The sequence below is a fragment of the Mus caroli genome, unplaced genomic scaffold (genome assembly GCF_978045245.1).
Source record: "Mus caroli unplaced genomic scaffold, Mus_caroli_1 scaffold_15, whole genome shotgun sequence".
In the NCBI taxonomy this organism is placed as follows: Eukaryota; Metazoa; Chordata; class Mammalia; order Rodentia; family Muridae; genus Mus; species Mus caroli.
This window is the reverse complement of record NW_028227270.1, coordinates 72,418,228-72,440,490: the sequence shown is the minus strand read 5'-3', so window position 1 is coordinate 72,440,490 and position 22,263 is coordinate 72,418,228. Positions and strand designations below refer to the sequence as shown.

The 22,263-nt window shown below is 52.0% G+C and overlaps 1 protein-coding gene across 1 annotated transcript; it reads left to right on the top strand.

Annotated features, from left to right (window-relative positions):
* Positions 1–2,358: 2,358 nt before the first annotated feature.
* On the top strand, positions 2,359–5,957 carry Barx1 (BARX homeobox 1). The gene is made up of 4 exons (XM_021180980.2): positions 2,359–2,786; positions 4,517–4,808; positions 4,892–4,976; positions 5,324–5,957. The coding sequence occupies exons 1-4, from the start codon at positions 2,564–2,566 to the stop codon at positions 5,486–5,488; spliced, it is 765 nt and encodes a 254-aa protein (XP_021036639.1). The 5' UTR covers positions 2,359–2,563; the 3' UTR covers positions 5,489–5,957.
* The last annotated feature ends 16,306 nt before the right edge of the window (positions 5,958–22,263 follow it).

Genomic DNA, 22,263 nt, shown 5'->3' with positions numbered 1-22,263 from the left:
TGTGGGAGGGGGAGAGGCACACCTGTGGAATGGAGTGGGGGTGGGGTCTCTTTTGCCTCTCTACATCTAGAATTAAGGCCTTCGTGCCGGAAAAAATGAGCCTTCTCTGTTCAGCTCCTTCCTGGCAATAAAAACAGAGTTGTTGACTGGATATCGACAATAGAGTGAGTGGTCTTGGTGGCTCAGACCCATTTCCAGGATCAATCTTGCATTTTGGGGAAACCTGGCTGAAACTGGAAGGAAGGCACATAGTGTTCAAATATAGGGTGACTTCTGTCGGGATCAAAATAAGAGAAGATAGGATGGGAGCTGGCTGGGACTCCTCCCCAGTAGAACCCATTCCGGGCTATACTCCTTCCGATGCCCAAGAGGAAGTGGAGGGCCTGATGTTGAGCCCTCCAGGGATGGACAGAGTGGAAGCAGTACAGGCAAAAAGGCCTTTGTTCTGGTATGGGCAGGGTACCTAGAAAGCCGTTTTTTACTCACTGGAGTGTCTGAACCAGTCCTTGGATTGAGCTGTATTGAGAAAGGAGGTTGTTGGCCAAGATTCCTATGTCCTGAGTAGACACCGACTTTCCTTTCTGTTCAGTGGGAAGATGCCCATTGCCACTCTGTCTCTGATATGTGTGCGGGTGGTCTTAGTGGGTCCTGCATCACCCGTCTAAAGAGGTTTTTGGCTACCTGATTATCCCCTTTCAGGAGTCTAAAGTAATGGGATGCCACTAAAGACTGCTTCCCTTCAGTCCTGATGGTGGTCTCCTGGCTCAGAAAGTCACTGCACGTTTGGCTGAGCTGTAGCAATGAGCTTTCGGGGTCTGCATCTCAGCAGAACATTTGGAAAGTTGCCCTTTGTCCCCTTCCCAGGTTCAATGGTCAAAGGCTATTGGTCATCTCTTAGTGTCTCGGATGCTACAGTCCAGAAGGCTTCTGAGCCTCCCACCCCCACCCCATCAGCAGGCAGAAGAAATTATTTCAACTTGGAGAGTTGGGATATGGGTGTGATGAACTCAGTTTCCCAGCAGTGAGGGCTTAGGCTCTGTGGAGAGCATTCGTGGGAAGTAGGAGTGGCTTAAAACATGGAGTCCAGTCTGGCAAGGCTGGACAGGGTGGAGACAGAACCCAAGACTCCTGAGAGAGGCAGATAGGAAGTACAGCAGCAAGTCCTCTTCCTCTCCTAACCTCCTGAGGACACCCTACCCTTCTTGCTACCCCTGAACAGCTGGCATGGGGCACCCCGGGTATAGAAAAGTCTCACCTTCCATCCCCACAAACTCCCTGGAGCCAAGAGTCAAGTCTTCTAGACTTGAGAGCTCAGAAACTGTCAGTGCCAAGACTCAAAGAGGCACACTCTATAGAGGTTAGTTTGGGGAGAGAAAAAGAGGATGATCTAACAGCTCCATCTTTAGCCCTGTGAGAGACTAGGGGCTCAGAGATGGAGCTAGGTCCCCAGACTCTCAGAGTATTCCATGATCCCCTGCCTCAAAGTTGAGCCGGTGACAGTCGTTCCCCTTTTTATTCATCTGCCCTTATTCTATCCCTTGCTCTAAGTAAACATAACTCAGCCCACTAAGTCTGGTAGTTGCCAGAGAAAATGTGTCCAGGTAAGTTTAAAATCGAAATTTAGGTAAATCCTAGTTGGAGAATCTTTTTTTTTCTCCCAGGGCAGCTTCCAGAGAATTGAGATCAGAATGGTAAACTGAGGTTGGGGTGGACAGGGAGGCGGGGGGGGGGGGGAGTGGTGCACAGGCGTGGTCGCCGCCCTGCGAGTTACACCCCGGTGTACTGCACTGGATCCCTACAGCATCTCGCAGACCTCGGAAAGCTGTTTAAGGCTACCCCTTTCCAAGCGTGACTTTTGCCCCTCCTCCTCACCACCACTTCAGCCCCTCCCCATCCCACCCAGTCCGCTGGCCTTGCTGCTGTGCCCTCCCCGTGCCCTCCTGCACCTCCGGGGCTCTCTCCTCTCTATGTCTCGGCGCACTCACGTCTAAGAGGCGTCTTGGACACCTTCACATCACTGCCTAGGATCCTGCGCGGTCTTTGCTGTCTGTCTTCAGACTTTTTCTCGCCTCTCATTCAAGATCCTCGGTTTGCCCATCTCCGCAGTGTCCTATCCTCAGGGCTGTTCTCTTGGGCGAGCTCTCCTCTTTTTCCCTTGGTCCAGGCCTGCGAGCCCCTATCCCGGGCTCTTTCCCTCCTTCCCTTCTCTCAACCTCCTTTCCTCCCTCCTGGGTCCCTCCCTCCGGCTGGGCCTAGTGGGTGGGGGGCGGCAGCGCGGGGCGGGGCGGGGCAGGGCGGGCGGGGCAAGGCAGTGACGCGGGGCTGGCCGGGCTAGAGGCGCGGCGGCGCGGGGCGGGGGCGCAGTCCCGGGTCCGACTGGCCGAGCCCCGCGCGCCCCGCCCGCGCCCTGCGCCTCCGCCCGGCCAGCCGGCGGGGGAGGGGGCATGAGCCGGCGCCCGCGCGCCGCCGCGAGCTGCGGGCCGGCCTAGAGCCCCGCGCGGGCCCCGCGCCTGAGCTTAGCCGCAGTCGCTTCCTAGCCGCGGGCGCATCCCCGGGAGCCGCGATGCAGCGGCCAGGGGAGCCGGGCGCCGCGCGCTTCGGTCCGCCCGAGGGCTGTGCGGATCATCGACCGCATCGCTACCGCAGCTTCATGATCGAAGAGATCCTCACTGAGCCTCCGGGGCCCAAGGGCGCAGCGCCCGCGGCCGCCGCTGCCGCCGCAGGCGAGCTGCTCAAGTTCGGCGTACAGGCGCTGCTGGCCGCCCGGCCATTCCACAGCCACCTGGGTACGTGCAGCGGCCGCCGCGCAGAGGACTGGGCTTGGCGGGCGGGTGGGAGTCCGAGACCTGGAGTTGTCCGCAATCCATCCTCTTTCTCCCCTCTGTTTCTGGAGCGACCTGGGATGCAGCTCAGCGCAGGCCCGAGGCATCTACCTCTCTTCGCGCACTCCAACGGGAAAGTGGAGGGTGCGAGCAATGAGCTAGGCAGAAACCAGGCCTTGTGTCCTCGAGTCAGACCAGAAGAGAGTTTGTCTTCTGCTTCAGGGCGGCTTCGAGTTTTCAAATCGGGTGATAGGCCAGGCCCAGGAGCCAGAGACCGCATCCCCATGGAGCACTCTGGATCAAAATGACTTCAAACCAGGGGAAGCCTGAGTTTCGCGGTAGGGTTAGCTGGGCATAACAGTAGCTGCCCAGACTGGGAAAGCTCTGGAGAAGAGGGTCGTTTTGCATAGTGTTGGATGCCCAAGCCATCCAGGAGCCTTTCAGAATCCCGTGCTTTCCAGTCAGCAACCGACCGAGGCCTGTGCTGCGGCCAGGGTCTCCGTAGGCCTTGTTTGAGGGAAAGAGGCCTGGTTGTGATCCGCTGCCCAGTTGGTCCTTCCCTCCCCAGGTCTGCTGGACTTCCGTGCATCTTGAAGCACTTGCTCAGATCTTTTCTGTCTTGGTCTTGTCTCTTGGGAGATTGTGAGGCAGTCTGCCCTGTACTGCATCTCCGCTTAGGGCTTGTAGTGACTCTCTTTGGTTGACCTCCTTCCCAGCCTTTTGGTAAAGTGGATCTGTCTCCCCTCTACCTCTCCCCCTCCCCACGATTCTCTTTCCACTTCCTGCTATGTTTTCTATGCTCCCCTTACCCTGATGGTTCTCAGCCAGGCAGATCCATCCTTTCCAGGACCTTTTGGAGAAGCCTACCAGGAAAGGAAGCGTCCAATATAGACTCCAGCTCAGCTAGCGGCCTCCGGGGCCGGCCACAGATTCTGTCCTGTCTTGGTAGCAGCCAGGCCAGTTTGCCTCTTTGATGTTCATCTGGTTCACAGCCTCTCTGCTGCCATTTACTATAAAACGACTCTGTTGTTGGCAATTCGTTTGAAGCGGGCAAACAGCCGATTTAGAGCTAAAGAATATGAAGAGGTCTTCGTGCTTCTTGGGTAGGGGGGAGTCTGAACAGAGAAAACAAGAAAGACAATTTTCAGGTTCAAAGGATGCTTTGGTGACCCTTTCCTCGCCAATGTCCAAGCCTCAGCCAGCGATGTAGGTACAGCGCCCAGAAAAACAAATGCTCACATTCCACAGTTCTTTTCCCAATGCAAAAGCTACCCCCGCCCCCCCGCTTCCAAATTCATCCGTTTCTTCTTGGTTTCTCTTTTTCACGAAAGGCATACTCTATGTCCTCGGAGCAGCGAACTTGCTCTAAAGAATCCGGAAATCTCGGAGCCTACTGGCTCATGGGGACTCCAGAACAGAGCAAAGGATGCAAGGGATACTCTTTTCTAGACTCCTCGGGATAGCTACCTGAAGGAGGGTCGCCCAGGATGCTGGGTTTAAGTCCCCAGGGAGTGGCTGGTTCGGGTTCCCAAACGCAGCAAAGCGCTGTGGCTTGGGAGGCTGGAATTCAGTTCACCCAGATATCTCTCTCTCTCTCTCTCTCTCTCTCTCTCTCTCTCTCTCTCTCTCTCTCTCTCTCTCTCTCTCTCTCTCTCTCTCTCTCTCTCTCTCTCTCTCCCCTCCTCGCCCTGTAGCGGTGCTGAAGGCTGAGCAGGCCGCAGTGTTCAAGTTCCCACTGGCGCCGCTCGGCTGCTCCGGGCTGGGCTCGGCGCTTTTGGCCGCCGGGCCTGGGATGCCTGGCCCCGCAGGCGCATCGCACCTGCCGCTGGAGCTGCAACTCCGCGGGAAGCTGGAAGCAGCTGGCTCTGGTGAACCTGGCACGAAAGCCAAGAAAGGACGCCGGAGCCGCACCGTATTCACTGAGCTGCAGCTAATGGGGCTGGAGAAACGCTTCGAGAAGCAGAAGTACCTCTCTACCCCTGACAGGTAGTGCCGGGCAAGACTGGGCTCGAGGGGAGAGTAGGCAGGTAGTGGCCTGACCCGCTGAGGGTGTGCGTTGCTCTTTCCAGAATAGATCTAGCTGAGTCCCTGGGCCTGAGCCAGTTACAGGTGAAGACCTGGTATCAAAATCGGAGGATGAAATGGAAGAAAATAGTAAGTGTGGGTTGTGGCTTCCTGCGGGCTGGGGTTTCCTGGGCTTTGTCCTTGGTGGCCTCCAAGAAATACCTTCCCGCCCTCCTCACACTAAGACTTCTGCCCATCTCATTCCGTGCACTGCTGTGTCTGCTTAGGTTCATTAGCACAGAACCCCCATCCCTGGCACCTCCTGGCAGCTTCTAACTCCTCCAACTTCCGCTCGTTCTCCTCAGCAATACTTTAAACCTCCACCGTTTCTTTAGGGCCTAGAGTCACTCACTGGTGATGCCTTGGTTGGGCCCTGGGTACCCGGTGGTCCTTGATTGGATTCTTTCCTCACCTGGTACTGCTCATTCACGGAACAGGTGCTGCAGGGTGGCGGCCTGGAGTCCCCCACCAAGCCCAAGGGACGGCCCAAGAAGAACTCCATCCCCACGAGCGAGCAGCTCACGGAGCAGGAGCGTGCCAAGGAGACAGAGAAGCCAGCGGAGACGCCGGGCGAGCCCAGCGACCGAAATTGCGAGGACTGAGCGTCGCCGAGGATGCGGCGCGGGTCGGCGGGGACCCAGGAGCTGGCCCTTCCGCGCCCATGCCGTTTGCTTTCTAATCATTTCATTACTACTTTGAATGCGGACAATTAAGGGCCAGACAAGGAAGGACACAGGCCCGGAAGCCAATCCCAGGTGTCAGCGAGCTTCTGTCCCCAGTCTGGGAGACTTGTGTCCAGCGTGGCCGAAGCTTCTGGTCTTTCTCGGACCTCCGCAGTGTGCGGCGCTCCACGCTCATTCACGCCCCGCTCCTTGCCCACACTTTTCTCCCCGGCCTCTCCAGCCGGCCTTCTGGGCCCGGACACCGGCAGGCACACACTTACTTCCGCACCTTGGGGACCCGGCCACCGGGTGCAGGTCCCTATGGCCCTGCCCTGCAGTGTCGTCTCTAGCAGATCAGCTGATACCTAGCCTCCCCGATGTCGCTGAGGCTTCTACCCCTCTCTTGCAAAGACGGTGACTCTTTTTTCCAATAAAATATTTTATGACACAGTGGGGGACTTGATAGCGGGCTTCCCGAATTCGTGAGGGATAGAGGGGCCATGAGGTAGGAAATGCAAGGAAATTGCAAGCGGTGCCCTTACCCAAGCACTGCAGTTACTTAGAAATTAACCCTGTGTGTGAGGGGCCAGTATGGACTCTTCCTTCCCAGGTGTGGGGTTCCTGGGGGGGGCACCATCAGAGATATCGTCAGCCACCATTTCAGAAGTGTCCCAGAGCTCTGAGTTGATTAGGTCTCCTGGAACTTCCTTAGGAAGTCCCTGATCAGTTCTTTTGAGGCTCCCAACCAAAAAGGTCTCAGTTGGGTTTTTTTTGGGAGGGGGGGGTTGGTCATATGACATTCCGTCTCTGTGTTTGGTGTTTGGGGTTCATGGTGACCACCTGTTTACTAGCTAAAGCTCATAAAGGGGATACAACTTGACCATGCCGGGTTTTTTTTGTTTTTTTTGTTTTGTTTTTTGTTTTTTGTTTTTTGTTTTTTGTTTTGGACACATTATCATTCGAAGCCATGTCCTTTCGTGTCCCCAAAATGCTGTAGACTTTGTGATTTGGTTTTGGGTTTGGATTTTGGTAGTCGTTACTTTAAAACAAGGTCGTCGTTATCCTCACTGCCCTGGAACTTGCTATGGTAGACTAGGTTAGTCTTGAACTCAGAGTGTGGCCTGCCTCTGCCTCACAAGTGATGGGATTAAAACACACACACACACACACACACACACACACACACACACACACACACACGAAAATACAATATTTTAAAAATAAAGAGGATAGTCACCAATACAGGTGACTACCACATTCTTAAACTTAAAAGCCTTGGTGTGTGTGTGTGTGTGTGTGTGTGTGTGTGTGTGTGTGTGTGTGGAGTGGGTATGTGCACCTGAGTGCAGCTGCGGGGCAGGGCTAGAGGAGTCCCTTGGAGCTGGAGTAGGGGCAGTTGTGAGCCGAGGGATACAAGGGGGTGCGAGGGATGTGGATGCTGGGATCCAGCATTTGGGGGTTCTGCAAGATCAGCATTGGAGCTCTCAAGTGCTCTTCTGCTTCTCCAGCTGCAGACTTTCTATGTCTGCTTAGATGGTCCCTTCTTAGAACCCACTTTAGACTTCTTGCAATTTCCAGCGTCGTGGTCTGGAGAAACTAAAACTCACGTTTTGTGAGAGCTTCGTAAGAAGTTTCTTTTGGCATCCCAGTCCTGCTAGGTTTTTGAGAGACTGGCTCTGCTTTGGGCTCTTAATTCAGCCTCACAAACAGCCCGAGGAAGGCTGCAACCTTGACCACCTAGAAGGGGTGTGTGTGTGTGTGTGTGTGTGTGTGTGTGTGTGTGTGAGATACTGTGCCCCTCTAATTCCTTCCGGTCCCAGATTAGCTCAGCCCAGCAGTGTTATTAAGAAATATTCTTGTAGCAGGCCCTAGCAGTTATTTGGGCTAATCCTTAGAGCTCAAAAGGAAGGTGACCAGAAGGCCTGGGTGACTGAAGTTCCAGCTTTTTCTCCATCAACTGTGCCAAACTATAGAAGGGTAGAACCCATTAGGTTGCCCGCAGATGGGTACGGAGGGGGGGTTTCTAACTCAATCAGTTAGGTTCCTGTAGAGACCCCTTATTTTACTAAACTTGAAGAAACCAATCTTATGCAAATAAGTGCATCTAAGGCTTCCTCAGGGACGCTCCTCACTGGCTGCTGAGAAGCCGAGGGCTACAGGCAGAGTTGAAACTCAAGAGTCGAGACTCAAAGCAAATTTCAGAGTGCAGCGCCCTCCATACACAGATGAGGAACCTGACTCCGGTTCTCCAGTTATCCGTGGGTCATTAGAGGCAAGCTGGGTCTCAAAAAGCGGTTGCTTCTTTATCCCAATGAAGAAGGAGGTGCCAAGGTTTCGTCGCTGTCTGCGCAGCAGTGCTCCCAGCATACATTAGAATCAGGTAGTTCAAACACAAAACAGAGCCACAGAGTCAGGGAAGAAAGTAATGCTTTTTCTTTCGCGGGCAGATAAGAGTTTTCTTGCTTGGGAGAGTACCGGAGACTCGATGATACTTCCAGGCAGGTGGCTAGAGGAGGGGAGAAGTCCCGGGGGTGGGGGGTGGGGGTGGGGAGCCGGGGTTCGCGGTAAAGGGGAGCCCTAAGGCGCTGGTTTGTGTGCCACCGGCTGGGGGGGGGCACAGCTGAGGGCCCCTCCTTGCCTTCACTGACCACGCCCCTCACTCCAGGCGGGCGTTTTGGGAGAAGAGAAGGTCCCCTCTCATTTCTCCTGGACCCTTGCCACAAAAGTCAATTTTCGGCCCCCAAGGTCCTGGGAAACAAACCTCAGAAATATCGCAGGCCGCTGCGGCCCGGGTGGTGTTTCGCGAAGCCCTCTGAGGGAGGAAGCAGACTCTGGTGTCCCTGGCTAGCGGTAGCCCGGGGGGTGGGGGTGGGGGGGTAGGGAGGACCTGCGGAACTCCGAGAAGGGAAGGCAGACCGCTGGAAGAGCGGTGGGAATCGGGCAGATCGGCAGCGCTCGCGGACAATCTAGGTCTGCGCTGCGTGCACGCACGGGGTCGGTGACGGCTCGGCAATGAGAAGAACTCGGGGACAGGGTGGTGGCAGCGCTCTGTGTCGAGTGGGGACTCGCTTTCACGGGTCCTGAGCTCTGAGTCTGGGCGGTTGGAGAGGCGGGAGCACGGCTTCATTTCGGCCTCTGGGGGCCGGCAAGGGCTGATCGCCTGAAGACCTGGAATTCTACGCTGGTCTCGGAGCCTTCGCCCCACTGCTGGAGGTATGCACAGAGCAGAGCATCACCAGCAGGGTCTCCGGTCGCGAGCCCATTCCACGCTGGTACCCCACTTTTTGAAAACAGATAATAAAAGTCGCTGTATCTCCTTCCTTGTTCTTGACCTCTTGAAGAATGGTCGGTGTGAACTTACAAAGTGGAAGAAAGAACCTCACACCAGGGTCTGGTTAACTATGACAGAGTTTAAGATCACCTGAAACGGGAGGGTGCCATCTCCGGGTGAAGTAGAGGACCAGAACCCGCCCAGCTGCGGGTGGCCAAAAGACTGGCTCCAGTTTTGCCTCGTTTAGGCAACTCTGAGGTCCCCTGAAGAAATTAGACGCTTTCTCTGTTTACCAGGATCCCGCGGCCTGGTTTCACTTCGTGGCCCTTAATTTGTTTTTACATCCCGGGAAGCCCTGACATAGAAGCTACAGCAAGGGAGAAGAAACCCAAAGGAAAAAAAAAAGCCTGCTCCTGAATCCTGTCCAGGCCAGGAGTTCCTGGGAAGCTTGGAATCTTAGATCTGCTTGGCCTCCAAGAGGCAAGTGAGCTGGGATACCTCACTCACTGTAGGGCACCACCCGCTGCATGCCGAGTTTGCTGGACCTTGGAGCGTGGGACACAGCTAACTCCCAGGGGGTAAGGGGGTCAGAGCTGGCACTTGTAAGAGGCTTTCAGGGGCAAGGCCTTCCTTCTTCCTACTTCGAAAGGGGACCCATCTGTAAGACTTCAAACACTTCTTGTTCTCCCACAACAACCTCTGGCTCCTTTAAACAGGTGTGTGTGTGTGTGTGTGTGTGTGTGTGTGTGTGTGTGTGTGTGTGTGTGGCGGGGGGAGGGGGCTGGCAGAGGGGAGGGGAGGAGTTGGCTGTGGTGTCTTTTGGCCAGCAGACACCACCCAGGACCAGGGTAGGAGCCAACATTGCCTCAGTCACCAAGTAGATACTAAGCTAGCAGGGGAAAAGGCCAAGGGCCCTGAGGGGACCCATGGGAACAACCGTTTTTTTAGCCAATTAGTTTCTCCCTCCCTCCCTCTTTTAAGTTTTTTAATCTTCTTTTTTTTGTGGTGTTGGGGATCAAGTCTGTACCTCCTGCATGTGGGACAATTGCTTTCCCACCGAGCAACATTCCCGGACCTCTCTGTTATTTTTCAAATGTAAACCCAAGAATGGTTTGTAATAATAATAATAATAATAATAATAATAATAATAATAAAAGCAATGTCCTAATAATGCTGCAGGAGATCTCTGGGTAAGCAGAAATTAAAATTCCCATTTAGTGGCAAAGCAATGGCTGCGGCTTCACTGCCATCCTGGAGATCCCTCCCCCTCCCTGCCCCCCTTAGTGCTTCAGGGAGTAATTGTGTAACTGACATCATGGCATCTCAAACCCTCTACTATTTATTAGGGTCCTACATGGCCAGCTCTCCTTTCTTTCCTTCCTTCCTTCCCTCCTTCCTTTCAAAAGATGTATGCCCATGTGCATGGACATGTAAGTGTGCATGCGTGCACATGTGTGTGCCCATATGTGAAGGCCAGAGGTCAAGCTCAGATGTCTCTCTTCAGAAGCTGCTCCCCTTGTGTCTGAGACAGGGTCTCTCAGTGCAATCTGGGGCTCACTGGATCAGGCTAGACCACCCCACCTGTGAGCCTCAGCCTCTTCTGTCTCTCTCCCCAGCACTGGGCTTACAGCAGTGCTTGGGGTTATAATTGCATCTTCCCATTTGTGAGGTAAGTAGGCAGTTTCCTGACTGAATTACCTCCTCTCTTACATTCTTGTCTTTCTTTTAACAAAAGTTGAGCTGTGGTGGTTCCAGCACTCTGGAGGCAGAGGCAGTTTGATCCTTATGAGTTCAAAGCCAGCCTGGTCTATAAATTGAGTTCCAGGATAGCCAGGGCAGTTATACAGAGAAAGTCCAGACTCAAAAACCAAACCAAACCAAACAAACAAACTACCCCTCCCAAACCAAAACAAACCAAACAAGCATTTATTGAAGGGTGCAGTTTCTAATACTGGGGACATACCTGCTTCTGTGTCTTCTACATCCAGTAGCCAAGTAAGAGAGATGCTCCCATTTGGCAGATGAACATAAAGTTCAGAGATGTTAGGTGACTGGCTCAGGGACACAGAGATAACAAGAGTGGAATTTGGATCTGACTTGACGGGGGGGGGGGGGGGCGGTCGATACAACCCCTTGCTTGGCAGCCTGAAGGTCTAGTGTGTGTTAGGGGTGGGGGTGGGGGTGGGGGTCTCAGATGCCTTAGAGTCCCCAATGCCTTGAGCCACCCAGAATGAATCTTAGTACTTGTTTACTGCATGCTAAGCAGCAGCTGTGAGCAAACCCTGTGCCAGGCACAGTGTCCACAACCTTCAGTTCACACTGCAGGTGGGAACAGGCTAGATAGAAGGCAATGAAGTCACAATTAAAACCAGAGACAATGGCACAGAGTGACATAAGTCGGTCGAAAATTCAGCAGGTGTGCTGGGTACCAGTGACTCATACCTTTATTACGAGTAATCTTTGGAGGCAGGGGCTGGCAGACCTCAGTGAGTCCCAGGCCAGACTGGTCTACATAATAAGCTCCATGGAGCAAGCAAACAAACCAAACCAGTAAAGAGAAAGAGAGAAGGAGAGAAAGAGAGAAGGAGAGAAAGAGAGAAAGGAAGGAAGGAAGGAAGGAAGGAAGGAAGAAAGAAAGAAAGAAAGAAAGAAAGAAAGAAAGAAAGAAAGAAAGAAAGAGGAAATCAGGGAAGGAAGAAAGAACAGAAAGGAAAAAAGGAAGAGAAAGGAAAGAGAAAGAAAGAAGAGAGAGAAAAGAAAAAGAAAAAGAGGAAGGAAGGAAGGGAGGGAGGGAGGGAGGGAGGGAGGGAGGGAGGGAGGGAGGGAGGGAGGGAAGATCAACAGGCCATAGACAAAGAATGGGGCTAGTCTTTAGTCAGGTTGTCTGGGAGATTCTGAAGCTTGGAGAGCGTCTACTGACACCTCAGTGACAACAAGAAGTGTCTGTGCTATGCCTAGGGATCAGAACAAGAGCAAACGTCCTGCATGTTTCTTGAGCTGTGAAAGAAATCACAAGTAGAAGTGAGGAAGGGAGGGAAAACCCACGAGGTTTTCCCCCCAGACCTGCCGCCTGGAAGCCGACCTGAAGGAGGCAGCCTTGGGAGGCAATCCCTCCTCCTCCTACGGTTCTTTGCACACTAAGTTTAATAAGTCTGGGAGCATACACTCAACTCCAGCCCCAGCGGCAGCTCAGCCTCTGCCAGGCAATTTTGTGGTGTGTGTGTGTGTGTGTGTGTGTGTGTGTACAGTGTGTGTGTGTGTGTGTGTGTGAGCGCACGCACACGCGTTCATGTGCGTGTTCTTTCTTTTTCATAAGGTTGCAATTTTCTGCGTGCTTTAAGGACATTAGAAGGGCGTTTGACTGCCGCACCATGCGAAACGCATTAGGCAGGCTGCAGGGGCGCTGCTGGAGGGAAGGGGCAGGTGGAGGCGGGAGCTGGCCCCTACCCGCCCTGCCCAGTGAGGTGGGGGCGAGCACAGAGATGGGGAGGAGAAAAAAAGAGGGGAGGAAAGGGGAGGAGAGAAGACCAAAGGAAGAGAAGAGGAGAGAGACTGAGGTAGGGCAAAGCCAAAGAGATGCCAAAAATTGACCCACACTTGTTGAAAAGCGGAGACAATTGGGCACACAAGAGGAGAAGGCAGTGATGAGAGAAGACAAAGGGGAGAGGGAAGTGGTGGAAGGAGGACAGAAAGGAAGCCTTCCCAGGAAACTGCAAAGGAAGACTGAAGTCCCAGGGCTCCTAAATCACCCTATGGTTTAAGCACAGATCTTTGGGGTAGACAGTAGCAAAGAAAGCGCCCTTACTTGAATGGTCACCCAGTCCCCTCCTTCCTCAGGTGACTCAACACCTGCTTTTGCAGCACCCCTCTAAACCTAGGCCCCAAGCCCCTGTGATTCTGGCCCAATGCTACTCTCTGGGACTCATTAGCCTCTGATTTGTGGTTAAGAGTCCCTGTCTCTCAATTCTGGACGCAGCCTTAGTCCTTAGCATGTTCCTGTTCCTGTCTACCCAGCATTGCCCCACAGGGACACCCACTGCATTCGCAGACCTGCATTAAGAGCTAACCGGGACTGTGAGCACACACTCTGTGACTCAGTTTTCCCTTCTTTAAAATGGGAAGAATAACAACACCTCATGGTCTCACTGAGGTGCCTGGGTATACAGCAATCAGATTTATTTTCTCCTGAAGTGGGATGATTGGAGCTGCTGAGAAGTGGTGACCATAGTAGGCAGGCCCCTCCTACATCAACTAAGGCCTGTAGGTGGTGGCACATGCCTTTAATCCCAGCACTCCTGAGGCAGAGGCAGAGGCAGAGGCAGAGGCAGAGGCAGAGGCAGAGGCAGAGGCAGAGGCAGAGGCAGAGGCAGAGGCAGAGGCAGAGGCAGAGGCAGAGGCAGAGGCAGAGGCAGAGGCAGAGGCAGAGGCAGAGGCAGAGGCAGAGGCAGAGGCAGAGGCAGAGGCAGAGGCAGAGGCAGAGGCAGAGGCAGAGGCAGAGGCAGAGGCAGAGGCAGAGGCAGAGGCAGAGGCAGGTAGATATCTGAGTTCAAGGCTAGCCTGGTCTACAGAGTGAGTTCTGGGACAGCCAAGGCTACACAAAGAAACCTTGTTTCAAAAACAAAACGAAACGAAACAAAACAAAACAAAACAAAACAAAACAAAAAGATAATCCCCCTACAGACATGCCCATAGGTCAATCTGATCTGGGCAATTTCTCAAATAAGGCTTTCTTTTCAGGTGACCATAGGGTATGTCAGCTAAGGCAGCCATGTTTGAGGGCAGCCATGTTTGTATCTAGCAAGTGCCCATCACTGGATAAACAGATGACAAAATGTGATGGCTACAAATTCAGTCTTGGAAATAAGGAAACCATGACATATGCTTTTAAAAAAAGGATGTAGGCTTAGAGGACAACCTACTTAGCAAAATAAGCCAACCATAGGACTGCCAACCATAGGACAGCCAGCCATAGGACAGCCAGCCATAGGACAGCCAGCCATAGGACAGCCAGCCATAGGGACAGCCAGCCATAGGACAGCCAGCATAGGACAGCCAGCCATGGGACAGCCAGCCATGGGACAGCCAGCCATAGGACAGCCAGCCATAGGACAGCTCCAATAACACTGCTGAGCAGGAGGTGCCTAGAGTGGACAGGAGGTATAATTGGGATGACTGGTTTCTCCCTTTTCTTTTTTGTGGTCCTTAAACGTACCTCAGGGACTGGGCTACAGCATCCTGAGACTTTGGGCAGATGATGAAGTTGGCTGGAACAGTTTGTAGGAAACAGATGACCTTTGGCCAGTGGGTCACTTTGACCTGTGTTTAAAACCCTGAATATTACAGAACCTTTCAGGCTCCCTTGGTGTGGGTGTAAGAGAGGGCCCATGTAGACAAGACTCCACCTCTGGCCCCAGCAGGTGTCCCAGGCATTGAGAAGCAGCTCACAGCATCTGAGCTTGTCTTGCTCCTTGTTCCTGCAGATGGAACTTACATAATTTGATGCTGGGAGTGATGAGTCTATTTCCTTCTGGTGCTGTGTTCAGTGGGTGTGGAGTTCTGTTCTTGATGCTGGTGACCTCAGTAGGTGGTGATGACTGAGCAGCAGTGTGAATGCCATTGAAACCACAGAGAGTCACTTTTTTTTTTTTTAAGAGGTTTATTTATTTGATTTTTACTTCATGTAGATGGGTGATTTGTCCTCATGTGTATGTGTACCATGTGCATGCAGTGCCTTTAAGTGCCAGCAGAGGGCATCGGATCCTCTGGAACTGAAGTTACACAGGGTCATAGGTGCTGGAAGTTGAACCTTGGTCATCTGGAAGAGTAGTCGGTGCTCTTAACTGCTAAGCCATTTCTCCAGCCTCACATGGTAATTTTATATTTTGCATATTTAACACACATTTTAGAACAGTTAGTGTGCCTATACTACATAAGCTCCGGAGCTCTGGCTCCTCAGAGCATTCTCTCATGCATCTGTTTCATTCATAAGTGTGCATCCCTCTCGGTTCTTTCTTCGCTTTTTCCTGCCATTTCCCATTCCTGTCCTCATTCTCCTTGCAACAGAGTCTCATGTATACCAGGCCGGCCTCAAATTATTTATTTTATTTTTATTTCATGTGTATTGGGGCTTGCCTGCCTGTAGGTCTGTGTGAGGGTGTCAGATCCCCTGGAACTGGAATGACAGACAGTTGTGAGCTTCCATGTAGGTGTTGGAAATTGAACCTGGGTTCTCCGGAAGAGCATCCAGGGCTCTTAACCACTGAGCTCATGGCCTCAAACTCTTTATGTGTCTGGGGATGACTTTAAGCTTGTGATTTGCCTTCTAAGGACTGAGATTATTATAAGCATTCACCACTACACTTGGTTTACGCTGAACCAAGGTGAGCATTCTACCGACTGAGCCAAACGCCAGCTGTGAACACTGATGGGAATCTGCAGATGAGGGCAGACAGGGAACAAATAGTGAGGAGATGAAAAGGAGAGGTGAGCTGGAAGGAGCAGCCAACATAAGATCCCTGAGAGGTCCAGCTAGAAGCCATGAAGCACCCCCAGGCTGTGGCTTTCTTCTTAGAGAGGGTCTGATGGAGGTCCGGGGATCCCCTTTCTGCATGTGACAGTGGATTGAGACCCAGGCAGGAATTGTAGGGAGGGATGCCACACTCAAGGAGGGAGATGGTGAGGCTGGGGCTGGAGAGGTGTAGGGGAGTATGCTGAGGGCTAGCCTGAGATGAATGTGGGTGGGAAGGTCCTGAGGGGAGCAGGGGGCCCACAGCTGCATCCCACTCTGAGAAGATATGCTCATATGCTCAGCAAGCAGTTTCCAGCCAGGAGGACCCAAGGGGATAAGGGATAAGCTTGGGGCTCTGGTTCACATGATACTCTGGGACACAGTTCCTGGGACTCTTCTGGGGGCAGCTGGCATGGATGGGGAGGGACTGTCTGTCACCATCAGTCACCAGGGCTGTCTATCAGACAGTGAGGTCCACGTCACAAGAGCCATGCAATTCAGGAGTGGTGCAGGACTGCTTTACAACAGGGGCACCGCCAGCCTTTAGTGTCACTTGATAAATGACAAGGCTGCGTCCCAGGTGACATCTGCCACGTTCTTTCTGCAGCCTCCTATATCCAATGCCCAGGATCATCTCCTGCTCTTGAGGTATCCGTGATGGTGGGCAAAGTAGGGTACGCTCCCTCTCATTATACTGTGGGCACAAGGCTGAACGCAGTGTCACTCTCCTGGAAAGGCCAGTCCACTGGTATGTGTTGTAGGCATTTCACACTGTCAGGCCCTAACCCTGTGAGGGTCCCCTGAAGGACAAATCCCTGTTCATAGCTGTCCTTACCACAAAGTGCTGCTTGTGAGTTTTTTTTAAAGTCTCAGTGAGTGACTCATACATTTAAAATTATTTTAATCTATTTTACACTCTGTATAAATGGGGCTGTGTGTTTCTATTAAAGGTGTATTATTTAGGCTGTGGGGAACATGACCAGAAGGGACTCTGCCAAGGTTGGGGTGTTTATGGTGTCAGAGAGTGGTTGGCAGCCTGGGGCACAGCTCACATGTGAACTATACGGTGCGCCTTGACTGGGTGGCCCTGACCCACTCCTTTGGGGCACTGCAATCCTTGTAGCTTGGGCACTTGGGGTTTGAGCTTCCTTCACCTTGTCATGTGCTCCAGATTGGTGACAGTCATTTCCAAGGTCCCAGAAAAGGGTTCATTAGGAAGGAGTGCTGTCATATCTTGGGTGGTCACATCCGGTTTCAGGTGGCCCTTGTGTGGTAGACTTTCAACGCTGCAAAGTACCAGGAGTGTGCTAAGGACACGCCCACCTCCACAGGGAGGTGGAGAGGGGACCCTGCTACCCCTCTTGCTCCTGTCTCTTATCTAGATCCCCTTGCTTTTTGTGTGCTTGTGTGTGTGCATGAGCATGTTCAAATATTTGAGTGTGCGTGTGTGTGTGTGTGTGCACATGTAGGCTAGAAGACAACCTCAGGTGTTACCTTTAATATTTATATATATATATATATATATGTGTGTGTGTGTGTGTGTGTGTGTGTATGTGTGTGTGTGTGTTTGTGTGTGTGTGTTTGTGTGTGTGTGTGTGTGTGTATTTGTGTGTGTATTCGTGTGTGCCTGTATGGGTTTATGTGCACTGCATGTGTCAGTTAGATGTTATAAGGTAGCATTAGAATCCACGAACCTGGAGGTTGAGGTGGTTGTGAGCCACCTAATGGGGGTCTGATAACCAAATCTGTGTCCTCTGAAATGGATTACGGATCTATCCCCCAGTTTCCTTCCTTCCTTCCTTCCTTCCTTCCTTCCTTCCTTCCTTCCTTCCTTCCTTCCTTCCTTCCTTCCTTCCTTCCTTCCTTCCTTTTTCTCTCTCTCTCTCTCTTCCTTTCTTTCCTTCCTTCTCTCTCTCTCTCTCTCTCTCTCTCTCTCTCTCTCTCTAAATAAAGAAAAAAACAATAAAACAACACCAGGGTCTCTGCCTAGACAGGAAGACTCAGGGATCCACCTGTCCCCACCCCTCCAGGTCTGGAATTACGAGTGTTGTTATGCCTAGAGCCCACACTGTTTTCATGAGTCCTGGGGATCAAACTCAGGCATCCTTTCTGGAGATGTCTCCTTGGCCTCCTCTTCCTCCTCTTCTATTGCAGCCCCCCAGTCACACTGGCCACTTGGCTCTCCGTCTTCCACCTGCTCAAGGACCTAGGCAGAAGTCATTCCTTCTACCTGGAATGTTTCTCCAGCCCTGCCCAGGCAACCTCTTCTAGCCTCTCACTGCTGCTTAGACACTCAGAAGTTGTCTTCCGGATTCATGCACTTCCTGGAGTCTCAGGTGCTACACCCAACCCAGCCCTTTCACTGTCCCTGGTGTGCCTCATAGCTGACATCCTACCCACAAGGATTCTGCTTTCAGTGACTCTCTAGACACCTTTGTCTCTTTCACTATATTTATGTCTTTGGCTCTAAGGGTTGGGTTGTGTCTGCAGAAAGACTATAGAACACATAGGATGTGTGTTGACAAATGGAGTCACATTGCTTGGTGAACCTATGCTGTCCCTTGGGGTGGGGTTGTTGGGTCAAAGAATATGCCTAGTTCAGCTTTTCTAGACCCTCCAGACAGCTCTCCAAAGCAACCACATTGTCTTAACCTCCCTCCATGATCATTCTAGGTATGCAAAACTTAGTCTGTAGCCAAGGATGATGGCTGAACTCCCCAGTCCTCTTGCCTCTACCTTGTATGTGCTGGGACCACAGGCGTAAGCTGTGCCCACCTCTATCACTGGGCTTTCTGGCCCTGTCTTTGTGTGCTCACTCCATTCGTTTGTTATCATGTGGAGAGGCAAGCTATTTTATGAAAAGGTTCAAGACTGCTCCACCATCTTCCTGTTGGGATGACCCCTCCTTCCTTATTGGATTTAGGAATCCTTTCTATACACTGTGAAAACCCTCTGCCACTACCATAATTAGTTCCAATACAGATGCTGGGGGCGGCAGGGCTGGCATGTGCCTTCCCTACATGTGTGTCTGGAGCTGGGAATGAGCTTGGATCAGCTCTATGAAGTGGAAACTCGAGGGTTCTTTGGAAAGTCGGTTGGATGCTGTTTTGCTGGGGCAAACATGTGAAGGAAAGTTTTGTTAAAGTGGACACAGGTATTGGTCTGCTTTACACTGCATTTGTTGGGACTCCATAGAAAGAACTTCACCAAAAAACTTCTGGTGGTGTGCTGCAGTTTCTTGTCACTTCCAAGGACTTGGGCTGATTGGATGCGCGTGCTGAGGCAAGAGCCATGCGAGACAAGGCACAAGTGATGCATCTATCACCTGTCAATTAAAGCACCTATGGCCTACAGCTTAGGCAGTAAGTAGAAGTGGGACATCCAGGAAGCAGGAAGGATTCTAGGAGAGAGCCACCCGGAAAGATGTAATGAGACAGACACACTATACCTAAGCACAGGTAACCAGCCATATGGCAGAATGTAGGTTACAGTAAATGGGATAGTTGAAGTTGGATCTAGTCAGAGAAGAGCCTAGCTATATGGCCAAGGGATTGGTAACTATATTTTCAGTCTGAGTCTTATTTCTGAGAGCATAGGACTGGAAGGAAGAACCAGGTTTTTAGCTTCTACAGAGTGTGGCTTTCTCCTACAGGTGAGATTGGCTTTGGCGTCTTGTCTGTCTTAGCAGACACTACACAGGCTATAGCTTCAAAGCAGCCCTCTTGCCCAGTGCCTGCCCCTGGCTCACCTTACCGTTGACACTCTGCTCCCTGCCTACTGGTCAAGGGGACTCCTGCTTCTTTAAGGTTCTGTCTAGAAGGCGTCTCCTCTTTGCTCTCCATCATGCCTCCACATTGATGTTATGGCCATCATGGACTGTGTATCTGTTTCCCTAAACATTTGGGCACCCTGGTGAGAGAGCTGGCTGTCCTGGCTATCTAGGAGACGCAGCCCCTGTAGGCACCACCTAAGTGTTCTGGCAGTCCTGATGGGAGGAGACCACAGGAAGAGTCTCATCCTTCAGCTACCTGGCTGTGCCACCTTTGGGCTGAGAGGTACACAGTTCAGCTATGCACATCTCTGCAGGCTCTGGACTGCTCAAGGCTGCCCCCTACAGGGGGAAGGAAGGTTTGGATCTCACATTTCACTCACTAACTTGTGAGTAGCAAGCTAGGAATCTAGGTTTCTCCTAAGAGAGGCAGCCTATCCCCTCCACAGGCGGCCCTGAGGACTTGGGACTGCAGCACTCAGTGTGCTGTTGTCTGTCCTTTATATGTGGGTTCTACGAAGGCCAGTGACCTGGGGTAAGTAAGTAAGATAGCCATGTTCTATCAATCATTTTCTTCTCTCCCCTACCACCGTTCTGATGTGTTGATGGCTGGGCCTTCACCCTTGTATAAAATGTGTGTTATTCTGAAACTGGGTCTGGCACACACAGGCCCTCTGACCATATTTTCTAAGGAAATGAACGACTGAAGGGAACTTTTCATGTAGGTGGGTGGGATTTCGCCGTCACCATGCCGCTTGTGATGTGGTATTCCTTTCCCACTATACTGTGGTTTCTCAAGACCTATTTGTGGGCTGAGAGCCACACAGCCTGCTGTTCCCAGGAGGTGCTTGGATGTCCCTACTACATCTGTCTGTTTTCCCAGTGGTGACAGAGTTGTCTTTTTTTTTTTTAAAGATTTTATTTAATTGGTATATATGATGAGTACACTGTACTCTCCTGACACACCAGAAGAGGGCATCGAACCCCATTACAGATTGTTTGAGCCACCATGTGGTTGCTGGGAATTGAACTCATGACCTCTGGAAGAGCAGCCAATGCTCTTAACTTCTAAGCCATCTCTCCCAGCCCTGACAAGGCTGTCTTGACCCTCTGTTCCATCCTCTAATACACCTGAGGCTCTGAGTCAGGAAGGATGTCCTTGGAAGCTAGACCTGGGGGCAGAAGTGCCAATAGGAGTACAGGGACATAAGCCCATTCCATTATGTCATTCTCTGTCTCGGGTAGGGCCAGCCATGCTGGATGGCTCCTTGTGTAGCATCTCCAGGAAACAGTAGCAGGAAAGGACAAGATCAGATTCAGTGTCGAGGCTCTTTATGAGTGAGGCTGAGTAGCAGACTCCTCCCTACCCCCAGCCCCTGCCCCAATTCTTTCTGTGGCTAATTCTGGGAAGGGCCAATATGTCACCGGTTAAGCCCACTTTGGAGGCTGGAGGGAAAGGGCTGAGAAATAACTGTGTTTGGAACCCTGACACTCTGCTCCTGGGTCCTGAGCACTGAGGCCAAGTAGAAACCAAGTAAAAAGCCCTTCCCCAAGGTAGGATTTGTGGCCATTTCTGAGGCTGGCTGTGTCTATCTCCTCTTCTCTCCAGGCCAACAAACTACAGGGAGCCTCCGGCCTTCACCTTCACAGTGCTACGACACAGCTGTGTGCTGTCTGTCACACGGAGCGTTTTACACGGTGCTGGGGTCTGAACTCAGGTCTGGATGTATGGCAAACACTGCCGACTGAGCCGCCTCCCTGGCCTTGGTCTGGCTTAGGAGGCACTCACGGGGACAAGATACCCTCAGGAAACTCGCACGCAGGCACCAATTCCAGTCACGACAGACATGGCTACAGCAGTTGATACGGTAGTTCAGTCCTGAGCACCTTCTACCAAACACGAGAGCTGGTGGCTCAGGCTTCAAGGTTCCATTAGGGTTCCTGGAACCATGACATGTATGTCTCATGACCACGTCAGGTATATATGGGACAAGATACGATCAAGAATTCCAAGAGAAGAAATAGTAACTGAACGCTCTAAGTCAGCTTCCCACAAACGTTCAATCACGGATGGTTCCCTGGTTTTCTGACCTAAAATTCCATTTCACTGACAAGGACTCATCACTTAGGAGGTAGACATGGATGCTGGTGGTAAAGCAAGCTAAGGGGCTCCTGTGGCAAGTTACCATGGGGCATACCAGGGCTTCTTTCCTAGAAGCCAGAGAACCTGAGTTAAAGGGATCAGTGTCTGTTCTCACGCCAGGACACCCAGGGGGCCTCTGAGCTGGTCAGGGGCAGGCACTGTTTGGAGTCCTGGCCACTTTCCCCCTACCTTTTGCAGTGATGACATCAAGCCTTATGCTATGGCTCTTTGTGAAAAGTCTCATTATGCACTGCGTACTACCGTCTGTCTCTGTCAATCACAGAATGTGCCTGATCGAGGTTCTTCTAGTCCTGAGCTCAAACTCAACAGGCTTGCTCTAATCTTTTGGAGTGGGAGAGGCCTTGTGGAGCAGAGACACAGAGGATGAACCAGCCATAGCCAACTCACGGAGCAGGCATAGGAATAGGCTGTTCTCTCATAGACTGTGAGCCAGGGGCAGTGGCTGTGATGTAAACCACTAAGTTTTGCAGGGGGAAGGGTCCCCAACACATCAACAATTAATTGATACATCGTTACTCTGCCCATGCCTACCTTCTCTAATCTCTTTTGGGGGCTGAGGAACGCTGATTTTCTTCTCAGTCAGGAAAGCCGCCCTTATCTCTCTATGCCGTGTCTACAGAGCCTGTCTTGCAGAAAGATGCCCTTTAATGCCGGAAGCCATCTCTGTCTTGGCTTCTGCCTTCTTGTCCGCCTCCTGAACTCTTTCTTCTCCAGGGACTCGGCTTCCTGGAGCCGCAGAGATGGAGCTGTACAGACCCAGCGCCCGGACTGCAGGAATTGATTATCTTACAGTTCTGCAGGTCAGAAATCCGAGAGCCAGGTGTGGGCAAGGTTGCTTCCTTCTCAGGCTGAGAGAAGAGTTTGTCCCCTGCCTGCTCCCAAGCTTCTGGAGATTTGTTGGCAAGCTTTGGTGTTCTTCGGCTTGTAGACGAATTGTCCTTGTGTCCTGGTGTCTGCGTCCATTTTTTCTCTCTGTCTCTCTCTCTCTCTTTTTTTTTTTAAT

Bases quoted from the DNA above. Each gene is read 5' to 3' on its own strand.
- Barx1 (XM_021180980.2), top strand. From the start codon at position 2,564: ATGCAGCGGCCAGGGGAGCCGGGCGCCGCGCGCTTCGGTCCGCCCGAG. The intron at 2,787-4,516 runs GTACGTGCAGCG...CTCGCCCTGTAG, and splicing joins GCCATTCCACAGCCACCTGG to CGGTGCTGAAGGCTGAGCAG. The intron at 4,977-5,323 runs GTAAGTGTGGGT...TTCACGGAACAG, and splicing joins GGATGAAATGGAAGAAAATA to GTGCTGCAGGGTGGCGGCCT.